The 12,436-nt window shown below is 45.3% G+C and overlaps 1 protein-coding gene across 1 annotated transcript in view; it reads right to left on the bottom strand.

Annotated features, from left to right (window-relative positions):
- The window catches only part of LOC115101054 (seizure 6-like protein), a 61,314-nt gene extending 60,035 nt beyond the window's left edge, over positions 1 to 1,279 (bottom strand). Inside the window, exon 1 of the mRNA XM_029620221.2 lies at positions 887 to 1,279. Coding sequence (XP_029476081.1) covers positions 887 to 974 — 88 coding nt within the window. The 5' untranslated portion in view covers positions 975 to 1,279. The remainder of the gene's footprint in view (positions 1 to 886) is intronic.
- Positions 1,280 to 12,436: the final 11,157 nt, after the last annotated feature.

Raw genomic sequence — 12,436 nt, 5'->3', positions numbered from 1 at the left:
GAAGGGGCCCAATAGATTTCGGGGATTCTGCAGCTGTCCAGTAACACTTGAAAAAGTATTCTGTATATGTCACACAGTTGCCATTTACACGCCCTGAAAATCTGCCAGTTTAGATCACCACAGCTTGTTGGTTCCAAGGATAGAGTTTAAAGAAGACCCGAAGGACATCCTTTTCAGAGATAATTATGGGACTGTCATTTGGGAGGGGTAAGTCATTTACAGGAGGCCTGCCCGCTGTTTCAAATCTATCAAAAAAGGTGTTAAGTTGTTTGTCTCGGCTGTTGTCAGTAAGCGGCACCGCTGACAAGGTTTTCTTCTCTATAAATCTGTGTAAGTCTATGGAAGGGGGTGAGAACCATGAGCCTCCTAGGTTTTGTATTGAAGTCAATGTACCCAGAGGAGGACGGAAAATGCTGTCCTCCGGCTACACCATGGTGCTACTGCAGAGAGTGCTGTTGAGGCTACTGTAGACCTTCATTGCAAAACAGTGTGTTTTAATCAGATATTTGGTGACATGTTTTGTCTAAAAAGCATACAGTTTATCATGTTTTATAATTTTTTAAAATGAAATTCACTGAGTAGAATATTCCTCTCCTTCTTTCTCTGAGGAGCCTCCACTGTATCTAACGTAATTGAAAGTGCTCAAATAAATCAATTAGAATAGCCTATTAGGATTAAAATTAAGATTTGTATCATGATTCTAACTGTAATAGGCTAGAATTCTAGTAGCCTACGCTATTTAGCAACACAGACAAAGCAAAGTTGTGATAGTCATTTGTGCTGGATAGGAGCCAAGGGGAACCTCAAACAAATCCATCAAATGGGTTAGCACAGAGATAACAACACACACACACACCGGCCAGAAAGTTAAACCCAGCATCATTACCTTGTGTTTCTGCTGCTAACCCGGTCCAAACCACACAGACACAGAGTAGCGCTGATAGGGCACCGATTCGGTAATGGCCCGGTGGCATGGCTTCACACAACCAGACAGAGCCGTTCTGTCCAGATAGACCTGCTAACGGAATGCACGCAGAGAATAGGTTGCTGTTCGACAGCCGGTCTGCACAGCGATCTTCTTGATGTGACGTGCCGCTTGTTTTTCTACACCTCTGTCAGCACACAGTGTGGTGGTGGTGATTTCTCTGCCGTCCGCATGTCCTGCCTCCCTTCGCCTGAACCTCGCAATGTGCCACGTCTCTTCTGCCTCTTCTGCTCTTTCTGTCCTGATCTCTCTCTCTCTCTCTCTCTCTCTCTCTTCTCCCGCTATGCTGTGCCAAACTGCATGCCTCTCGATCTCTAACACTGCGCGCACACACACGTGCACATACGTTTTACACACACACACACGTGCACATACGTTTTACACACACACACACACACAAACAGAGCCTGTAAGGACAGATCAATACATTAAAATATACAGTATGTCCTGGCTCCAAATACCAAACAGAAGTCGTACTGAAGCTGCTCTAAAATTAAAAAGAAAGCTTAAAATATTTAGCCTAAATGTTCATTTACTGTCTTTTCATACTTGAAAGGGATTTAGTCTACCACAGACAATGTACCTGCCTTTGTCAATAATTAGGAATTAAAACTGCTGATTGTCGTTAGACATTGTGTGTGTGTGTACCAACAGAGCTCTACCCCTTGGTATTCACCTAGCAAATGCCAGTATCCATGGCGATGCCCTGTTGTACATCTGAAAGGACAGAGGGCAAAAGGGGAGCAGAGAAACACAGAAAAGAGAGTGCAGAAAGAAAGTCTCACTGTGTTACACTTAAAATGGATAGAGAATGAATAGAGAGAGAGAATTAATAGAGAGCATGACTAGATAGATAGATAGAAGGGTCAGGGTTTAGAGAGAGATAGAAAGTTTTAGGGATAAGATAGACAGAAAGTATTGGGTTTAGAGAGAGATAGAAACTATTAAGGATAAGATAGATAGATAGAAAGTATTGGGTTTAGAGAGAGATAGAAAGTGTTGGGTTTAGAGAGAGACAGAACGTTTTGGGTTTAGAGAGAGATAGACAGAAAGCATTGGGTTTAGAGAGAGACAGAACGTTTTGGGTTTAGAGAGATAGACAGAAAGTATTGGGTTTAGAGAGAGATAGACAGAAAGTATTGGGTTTAGAGAGAGATAGACAGAAAGTATTGGGTTTAGAGAGAGATAGAAAGTGTTGGTTTTAGAGAGAGATAGAAAGTATTGGGGATAAGATAGATAGAAAGTATTGGGGATAAGATAGACAGAAAGTTTTGGGTTTAGAGAGAGATAGAAAGTGTCAGGGATAAGATAGACAGAAAGTATTGGGTTTAGAGAGAGATAGACAGAAAGTATTGGGTTTAGAGAGATAGATTGAATGTATTGGGTTTAGATAGAGAGATAGATATTTTCAGGGTTTAGAGCAAGAGATTTTTACATTTTAGTCATTTAGCAGACACTCTTATCAGAGCAACTTACAGGAGCAATTAGGGTTAAGTGCCTTGCTTAAAGGCACATGGACAGATCTGTCATCTAGTCGATTCTGGGATTCAAACCATTAACCTTTCGGGATGAATTGGAACGCTGACTGCGAGCCAGGCCTAACCGCCCAACATCAGTGCCCGACCTCACTAATGCTCTTGTGGCTGAATGGAAGCAAGTCCCTGCAGCAATGCTCCAACATCTAGTGGAAAGTCTTCCCAGAAGAGTGGAGGCTGTTATATCAGCAAAGGGGGAACAACTCCATATCAATACCCATGATTTTGGAATGAGATGTCTGACGAGCAGTTGTCCACATACTTTTGGTCATGTCGTGTAAATAGAAAGTGTTGGGGTTTTAGGATTGAGTTATGCAACTAGATGCCTCATTAAGGACCACAGCAGCTGGCCCTCTCCATCTGTCCCTTTCATAGTCCCCAATCTCCTCAACTATCACATGCAGTGCTTGTGTGTGTGTGTGTGACAGAGAGAGAGTCTGTGGTGGTCTGAGGAGCTGTCTAGGCTTGAGAGTATTGTGCTCTGTAGTACACACACACACACACTAAAGACGCAACAGAGTGGGACGGTGAGTGTTACGTAATACACAAGTCCAGGACTCGGACTCGACCAGTCGTGACTTTGTTGTCAGAAAGTCTCTCTCCCTTGTTATTATTCAACATGATATATATATAAAAGCAGATGTCAGATAGCGGCTGGCCTTACCAATGTGCAAGACACTAAGTTATTCAGCTTTCTACGTTGCAAAATGTAGCTTTGAGCACTAACAAGGGACTCGTGACTCGAGCACAAAGGACTCGGACTTGAATGCTTAGGGACTTGGCACTCGATTCGGACTGGAGGTTTAGTGACTTGACTACATTATTGTCCCCTCCCCTCCCCTCCCCCCACCAATCTCTCTCTCACTCTCGTACTCACACACACACAGACCACAGAGACCCAGCATTGAGCCTGTCATGTCCTACACAGTAACAGGGCTGGTAGGATTTACATACTAATCACCACAGCAGCAGCACTAAGACATCCACCTCTCCACCTTTTACCCAGAACCAATTAACATTCTCTTCCTTCTCCTTGAAGTGTACACCCGTTGTCACCTTCTCAGGGAGTTAAAAGCATAGGATTGGCGTGTAAAACGCATGATAGTCCCTCTGTCGACACAAACACAATGCTTATCAATCCTTGGGGGGGGGGAGTGTACGAGTGCAACACTTCAGGGAGAGACGTGCGTGCCAGAAATGGATCCCGTTTTGCCGTACAGATGGATCAAAACGAAGTGAGAGAGTCAAACATCATATAGGCTGCTGTCCATGGTGCTGAAACCCTCAACACTATCAGGCCACAGGAACCAGCGGTGTTCAGATCCCAGAGATGTGCACGATAGAAACACAGTAAAGCTTCCGTGCCTCTGTTCGTTCTCTAATGGTAAAACATCTAAGATGCTAAGCAATATCACAATGTTCTCCCCATCCCCGATAACAAAGGAAGAGACAACACATCGAGGTATGGAGAGAAGTATTACTGGGAGATCTCTCAGTACTCGCCTCCTGGCTTTCCCCCACCACCACACCCTCGCTCTCTCCACTTTCCCTATCCCTCCCTGCCTCCCTTTCTCTCTCTCTCTCTCCTCGGATAGTGAGGGGGAAGGCATCAGAGGGGAGAGATGTGCTTATGCGGCACGTGCGTGTGTGTGTACGCAGAAGAGAGGGGGGATAAGCCTCTGCAGTGAGACGAGCTCAATGATTATCACAGACCCGCAGTCTTACCATCTCACACTCACACTGTAGTATTCTAGCATTTATGTGGTGTGTGTGTGTCAGAAAGGTCACTGTCAACAGTTAAGCTCGCATAAGCTAACTCACACCACACACACAAATATGCAGTGGGTGATACTGTAGGTCATGCACTAGTAGTTGTATTGATTCATTGAACTCCTGGCTCCTTGTCCTCTGAACACTGAGACACACACAACATGGAAAACAGTGTTAGCCATTGAACAGCACAAGATCAATATGCATCTCTCCTTCTCCGTTTCCTTCCTCTCTGCCTCTCTCTCATTGTCATGGTCCCTGAAACCAGTAAGGAATCTCCTTTCCATCCCACACACACTCAGCCGTGCACTGTCGAATGAGGGGGCTAAGTGTGTGTGTGTGCAATATGTGTGGCACTGTGTGTGTGTGTGTGCCGTGCATATGGAGTAGCCCTGTGGCCATGGCAGCTTGCTGTAGATCTCTTCAACTCCTCTCAGAAGGTTTCTATCGCTACGGAGACCATGTTTAGTTTTCATGTGTTACAACACCATCAACAGGAACTAGCGCTGGGACTCACTACGTGCATGTGGACCTACCTGTCTCCCACTTTTTCTCCAAAGGCTTGATTGACTGTGTAGAAGACTCATTCTAATGCACACAAATCTGTGGATGGGGGACTTGTGCTTCTGTTATTACGTATCTCAGATCAACATTAAATCAAATCAAATCAAATGTATGTATATAGCCCTTCTTAATCTTAATGGTTGTACAGTCGTCTCAAATAAAACTGTGAAGGACCTCGGCGTTACTCTGGACCCTTATCTCTCTTTTGAAGAACATATCAAGACCATTTCAAGGACAGCTTTTTTCCATCTACGTAACATTGCAAAAATCAGAAACTTTCTGTCCAAAAATTATGCAGAAAAATTAATCCATGCTTTTGTCACTTCTAGGTTAGACTACTGCAATGCTCTACTTTCCGGCTACCCGGATAAAGCACTAAATAAACTTCAGTTGGTGCTAAATACGGCTGCTAGAATCCTGACTAGAACCAAAAAATGTGATCATATTACTCCAGTGCTAGCCTCTCTACACTGGCTTCCTGTCAAAGCAAGGGCTGATTTCAAGGTTTTACTGCTAACCTACAAAGCATTACATGGGCTTGCTCCTACCTATCTCTCTGATTTGGTCCTGCCGTACATACCTACACGTACGCTACGGTCACAAGACGCAGGCCTCCTAATTGTCCCTAGAATTTCTAAGCAAACAGCTGGAGGCAGGGCATCCTCCTATAGAGCTCCATTTTTATGGAACGGTCTGCCTACCCATGTCAGAGACGCAAACTCGGTCTCAACCTTTAAGTCTTTACTGAAGACTCATCTCTTCAGTGGGTCATATGATTGAGTGTAGTCTGGCCCAGGAGTGGGAAGGTGAACGGAAAGGCTCTGGAGCAACGAACCGCCCTTGCTGTCTCTGCCTGGCCGGTTCCCCTCTTTCCACTGGGATTCTCTGCCTCTAACCCTATTACAGGGGCTGAGTCACTGGCTTACTGGGGCTCTCTCATGCCGTCCCTGGAAGGGGTGCGTCACCTGAGTGGGTTGATTCACTGATGTGGTCATCCTGTCTGGGTTGGCGCCCCCCCTTGGGTTGTGCCATGGCGGAGATCTTTGTGGGCTATACTCAGCCTTGTCTCAGGATGGTAAGTTGGTGGTTGAAGATATCCCTCTAGTGGTGTGGGGGCTGTGCTTTGGCAAAGTGGGTGGGGTTATATCCTTCCTGTTTGGCCCTGTCCGGGGGTGTCCTCGGATGGGGCCACAGTGTCTCCTGACCCCTCCTGTCTCAGCCTCCAGTATTTATGCTGCAGTAGTTTATGTGTCGGGGGGCTAGGGTCATTTTGTTATATCTGGAGTACTTCTCCTGTCCTATTCGGTGTCCTGTGTGAATCTAAGTGTGCGTTCTCTAATTCTCTCTTTCTTTCTCTCTCTCGGAGGACCATGCCCCAGGACTACCTGACATGATGACTCCTTGCTGTCCCCAGTCCACCTGGCCGTGCTGCTGCTCCAGTTTCAACTGACCTGAGCCCTAGGACCATGCCCCAGGACTACCTGACATGATGACTCCTTGCTGTCCCCAGTCCACCTGGCCGTGCTGCTGCTCCAGTTTCAACTGTTCTGCCTTATTATTATTCGACCATGCTGGTCATTTATGAACATTTGAACATCTTGGCCATGTTCTGTTATAATCTCCACCCAGCACAGCCAGAAGAGGACTGGCCACCCCACATATGCTCTCTCTAATTCTCTTTCTTTCTCTCTCTTGGAGGACCTGAGCCCTAGGACTACCTGACATGATGACTCCTTGCTGTCCCCAGTCCACCTGACCGTGCTGCTGCTCCAGTTTCAACTGTTCTGCCTTATTATTATACGACCATGCTGGTCATTTATGAACATTTGAACATCTTGGCCATGTTCTGTTATAATCTCCACCCGGCACAGCAAGAAGAGGACTGGCCACCCCACATAGCCTGGTTCCTCTCTAGGTTTCTTCCTAGGTTTTGGCCTTTCTAGGGAGTTTTTCCTAGCCACCGTGCTTCTACACCTGCATTGCTTGCTGTTTGGGGTTTTAGGCTGGGTTTCTGTACAGCACTTTGAGATATCAGCTGATGTACGAAGGGCTATATAAATACATTTGATTTGATTTTCTTACATCAGCTGATATCTCAAAGTGCTCAAGTGTTGGGAGGCAAGCACTGGAGTAATATGATCAATTTTTTGGGGTTCTAGTCAGGATTCTAGCAGCCATATTTAGCACTAACTGAAGTTTATTTAGTGCTTTATCCGGGTAGCCGGAAAGTAAAGCATTGCAGTAGTTTAACCTGGAACTAACAAAAGCATGGATACATTTTTCTGCATCCTTTTTGGACAGAAAGTTACTGATTTTTGCAATGTTACGTAGATGGGAAAAAAGCTGTCCTTGAAACAGTCTTGATATGTTTGTCAAAAGAGAGATTAGGGTCCAGAGTAACGCTGAGGTCCTTCACAGTTTTATTTGAGACGACTGTACAACCATTAAGATTAATTGTCAGATTCATCAGAAGATCTCTTTGTTTCTTGGGGCCTAAAACAAGCATCTCTGTTTTGTCCGAGTTTAAAAGTAGAACGTTTGCAGCCATCCACTTCCTTATGTCTGAAACACAGGCTTCTAACGAGGGCAATTTTGGCAATTTCATTTCATTGAAATGTACAGCTTTGTGTCATCCGCATAGCAGTGAAAGTTAAGATTATGTTTTCGAATGACATCCCCAAGAGGTAAAATATATAGTGAAAACAATAGTGTTCCTAAAACGGAACCTTGAGGAACACCGAAATTTACAGTTGATTTGTCAGAGGACAAACCATTCACAGAGACAAACTGATATCTTTTCGACAGATAAGATCTAAACCAGGCCAGAACTTGTCTGTGTAGACCAATTTGGGTTTCCAATATCTCCAAAAGAATGTGGTGATCGATGGTATCAAAAGCAGCACTAAGGTCTAGGAGCACGAGGACAGATGCAGAGCCTCGGTCTGACGCCAATAAAAGGTAATTTACCACCTTGACAAGTGAAGTCTCAGTGCTATGATGGGGTCTAAAACCAGACTGAAGCATTTCGTATACATTGTTTGTCTTCAGGAAGGCAGTGAGTTGCTGCGCAACAGCCTTTTCTAAACATTTTGAAAGGAATGGAAGATTCGATATAGGCTGATAGGTTTTTATATTTTCTGGGTCAAGGTTTGGCTTTTTCAAGAGAGGCTTTATTACTGCCACTTTTAGTGAGTTTGGTACACATCCTGTGGATAGAGAGACGTTTATTATGTTCAACATAGGAGGGCCAAGCACAGGAAGCAGCTCTTTCAGTGGTTTATTTGGAATAGGGTCCAGTATGCAGCTTGAAGGTTTAGAGGCCATGATTATTTTCATCATTGTATCAAGAGATGTAGTACTAAAACTCTTGAGTGTCTCTCTTGATCCTAGGTCCTGGCAGAGTTTGGATTGTTCTTATTTTCCTCAATTAAGTTGGAAAAATAGGATGATCGAGCAGCAGTGAGGGCTCTTCGATACTGCACGGTACTGTCTTTCCAAGCTAGTCGCAAGACTTCCTGTTTGGTGTGGCGCCATTTCCGTTCCAATTTTCTGGAAGCTTGCTTCAGAGCTCGGGTATTTTCTGTATACCAGGGAGCTAGTTTCTTATGACAAATGTTTTTAGTTTTTAGGGGTGCAAATGCATCTAGGGTATTGCACTAGGTTAAATTGAGTTCCTCAGTTAGGTGGTTAACTGATTTTTGTCCTCAGACGTCCTTGGGTAGGCAGAGGGAGTCTGGAAGGGCATCAAGGAATCTTTGTGTTGTCTGAGAATTTATAGCACGACTTTTGATGCTCCTTGGTTGGGTCTGAGCAGATTATTTGTTGCGATTGCAAACGTAATAAAATGGTGGTCCGATAGTCCAGGATTATGAGGAAAAACATTAAGATCCACAACATTTATTCCATGGGACAAAACTAGGTCCAGAGTATGACTGTGACAGTGAGTAGGTCCAGAGACATGTTGGACAAAACCCACTGAGTCGATGATGGCTCCGAAAGTCTTTTGGAGTGGGTCTGTGGACTTTTCCTTGTGAATATTAAAATCACCAAAAATTAGAATATTATCTGCTATGACTACAAGGTCCGATAGGAATTCAGGGAACTCAGTGAGGAACGCTGTATATGGCCCAGGAGGCCTGTAAACAGTAGCTATAAGGGATTAGGGATTTCGTCCTCAGATAGTTTTGATTTCCTCATCCAGTCGATCCCTCAAACCACTCTCTTTCTCACAAACACCCACACTCTCTCGTCAGTTTCATTAGTATTCAGTCGATATGTCGCTGTCGTTAAAGTGGTCAATTCCACCGGTCAAGCTAGAAGCCATCAGGGACGCAATCAGCTCCGTAATCATCTGAATTATTCCACATTATCCTGCTATTTATATTTCATATGAAACCCGACTGGATGGCTCATTACTGAAGGCCTGTATTTATGTCTGAATGTTATGGGAGAAATATGAGCCAGCATTGCAATCAGAGGACGAGGTCTTCTATTCGTCTGGCATAGAGAATATGCAGCTGTTATGCAGGCTTTTGAGTAGGCTTAGTTAAAGAGAAATGGGTGTTGTGTTACAATGTTGAAGTTTGTGTCAAATACACTTATGGCCAACACTTTCAATGGTCTGCTCTTTCTCTCTTTCATTAAATGGATGCATCTCTCTCTCTCTCTCTCATCCGTTCATCTTTCTCTCTGCTCTCTTCCCAAAACGGTACTCTTTGATGGCCTGTCTAGGAGCAAGTGTGTGTGTCTGCTTATATGAGAATTTGTGTGTGTGTGTGTGTTAGTGTGTCTGTGTGGGTTCCCCTTAGGGGTGCGGTGGTCGCACACTCAGCTCATGTTTTCTCCACTCTGTTCTCCACTGACTGCAGAGATCCGAGTTGCATTAAATATACATCCCATGGCTATCTGCAGAACACAAACACACACACATATACTGTAGAGAATGAGAATTGAAGAACTGAGGCTCTCACACAACAACAAACCGCTTGCTTTATGTGTTTTCAGCAACATCACCGTTAAAAGACATCCCTCATTACGCCACACACACTAAGGTTACACAGTCACACACTACAACGCTGTATACGCTTACACAGTAGGCTAAACATAGTCACTCACTACTACTGTTACTAGTCTTGGAAATCCCAGACCTAGGGTAGCAACTACATTGGAGCATTGTGGGAGGCAATCTGTCTGTCTCGACTAGAGAGACTGCTACTGTGCTAGCCAACTCACCACACAGTGGATAGGATTTTCCAACGAGATTTTCCCTAAAAAGAAACTGGAACACAAGCGGCATAGAGAATGATAGAGGCCTCTAGTGGTCAAAAGGCTGTATTAGCATGGGCAGTGCCACTGAGGGCTTCCACCACTGTAATGTAATCAACTGGGTGGGACGTCCAACTTCATTGGCTGATCCATCCTGGTGACCCAGTTGGAGACATGTCCAACCAGGTCATCAGGAAGGATCAACCAATTGTGAAGGAGTAATGTACCTCTTCAAAATTGAGATTCCAACGCTGTCACGGACACTTTAATGAAACAGACACAAAGATGAGTCCTCTATCTACCTCTATGCATGAATCCAACAACAAATGTGTCTGAACCCCAAATCATCGTCCCTCGGCCCTCCATTTGCGTGTTCACGCATGCCTCCGCCAAGTGTCTCAAAGCTGAGGGAGTGAAAATGATCGAAGGTGTTAGCCCCTCCGGTAGGCACTTGAACTGAGCCTGCAACGCTGCTGGCTTCATAACGAAGTGGAATCCCATAAGGCACGGTCTTCTTCTTCCTCGGCTGTGTTTAACGGCAGTTGGCATCCAATATTAACGTTGCATTACCGTCATCAACTGGACTGGATTATGCTTTGTGATACAAAAATGGATAAAGAGAGAAAAAAAAAATGACCCTGCCAACTAACTTATTAACCCCCCCCCCCCCCCATTTCATTTGTAGGCCAATCAGAGGTCAAATAGCGGGTGCTTATATTTGTCCTGTTTCACACGTACAAGTGTGTGAGACACCCTCGGAGAGTGGGGTCACGGCCAGGGATCAGCCAATATTGACGGCGTGCTGGCAAACCTCACCCGTGACCCATTTCCTCTACCAGCTTCACCGCCTCAGCACGCTACACCTTCTGTACAACTCTGCCCCTGGCAACCTCCTCCTGCTTCTCTCGCACCGGACACTTCTGATCCCCAGCAACACGGGCACCCCCCACAGTTAACACCTACCACTTGTTTCACTGATACTAAACATTTCCTTGTCCCATGCCCTCCTGCACACTTCTCACATATTGGATTCTCCCTCCTACACACTGCTGCAACATGACTATAAACTTGGCACCTGAAACACCGTAGTGGATTCGGCACTCAAGCTCTGATGGGATAACTGATATATCCTAACATGACTTTGTTGGGCAACGACTTAACATCAAAACTCAACAGGACAGACAGTGACTTTAATGTTTCGCCACCAGGTCTGTGTCGCACCAAACGGTGACCGTCAAAGACACTGGGAATCTTCAACTTCAGTTGATCCACCTCCACCCTTACCGCTACCCCAGTAATCATTCCTTTCAATGGCACCCTGTTCTTGAGAGCAAAGAAAGTAACAGGTCTTGTCCCCATTCACATGGCGCGGGGCGCCGCTCCCTCTCCATGGAAGAAACACAAAAAAATCCACTTCGGGTTACCTTCGCAGATTCAACAGTAGCCAACTCCCTTTTTTCCCCCTCAACCTGAAACCAGATATGGGTCAGCCAAAAGGAAGGGTCCACTTTATCCAAAAACCTCACTCCTACCGGACCAGATGAATGACCATTGGTGCAAGGCTCGGGCTCCAAGCTCAACACCACACCTGCCACCTCAGGTAATTCATCGTCATTGTCTTCCATATCACCTCCAGCACTCGGTCTGGAGTACAGCTCATTCTGTTTGCACTTGACACTGATCTTCATCGACATTACCGGTCTCCCTCACCGTTGCTAGCTTCATCGGATTCAAACTCATCATCCGTTTTCTTCACTCTCCTTATCCCCTTCTTTTTTCGGCGGGGTTACTCTCCTCATCATCATCCTCAAGCTATTTACAGGTCCACGAGATGAAGGATCGCGCTGAGCAGCAGGCTCACTAGAAGTCTTCTTCCTAACTTCAACTCTAGTTTATCAACAGCAGTCCATCCAGTACTCCCCTCACTCTTCCTCCCTCCATTGCTGGCATCATCTTCATCATACTCGTTCAGACTTCACATCGCTATCACTCGGATGCCTTGTTTTTTAAATATGTTTTTTAACTTTCCATTACCGTTTTCGAGAGCGTGCTCTCCACTCCATGCAGTCTTAGCTCGAGACCGCTCCACTGGGCACCCGATGAGCAATTTCACACAAAAGAATGGAGAGGGTGCCTTCAAGCAAGAGTGTTCCTTAGTTTATGTGCTCTCTGGAAGTCACGGTAGAGGCTAGACAGGTGGATTGGGATTCGAACAGTGCCTCTGTTCTAGGGTGCGTCGCCCCGGTTAACGGGCCAATTAGCTTTGGCGCGTAATGCTTTATTAGCGTCACCTGTCTTCTCGTCATCTTTATAATCG

This window comes from Oncorhynchus nerka, linkage group LG19, assembly GCF_034236695.1.
Source record: "Oncorhynchus nerka isolate Pitt River linkage group LG19, Oner_Uvic_2.0, whole genome shotgun sequence".
In the NCBI taxonomy this organism is placed as follows: Eukaryota; Metazoa; Chordata; class Actinopteri; order Salmoniformes; family Salmonidae; genus Oncorhynchus; species Oncorhynchus nerka.
Note: the sequence above shows the minus strand (reverse complement) of the source record. Positions and strands in the feature narration are given on the sequence as shown.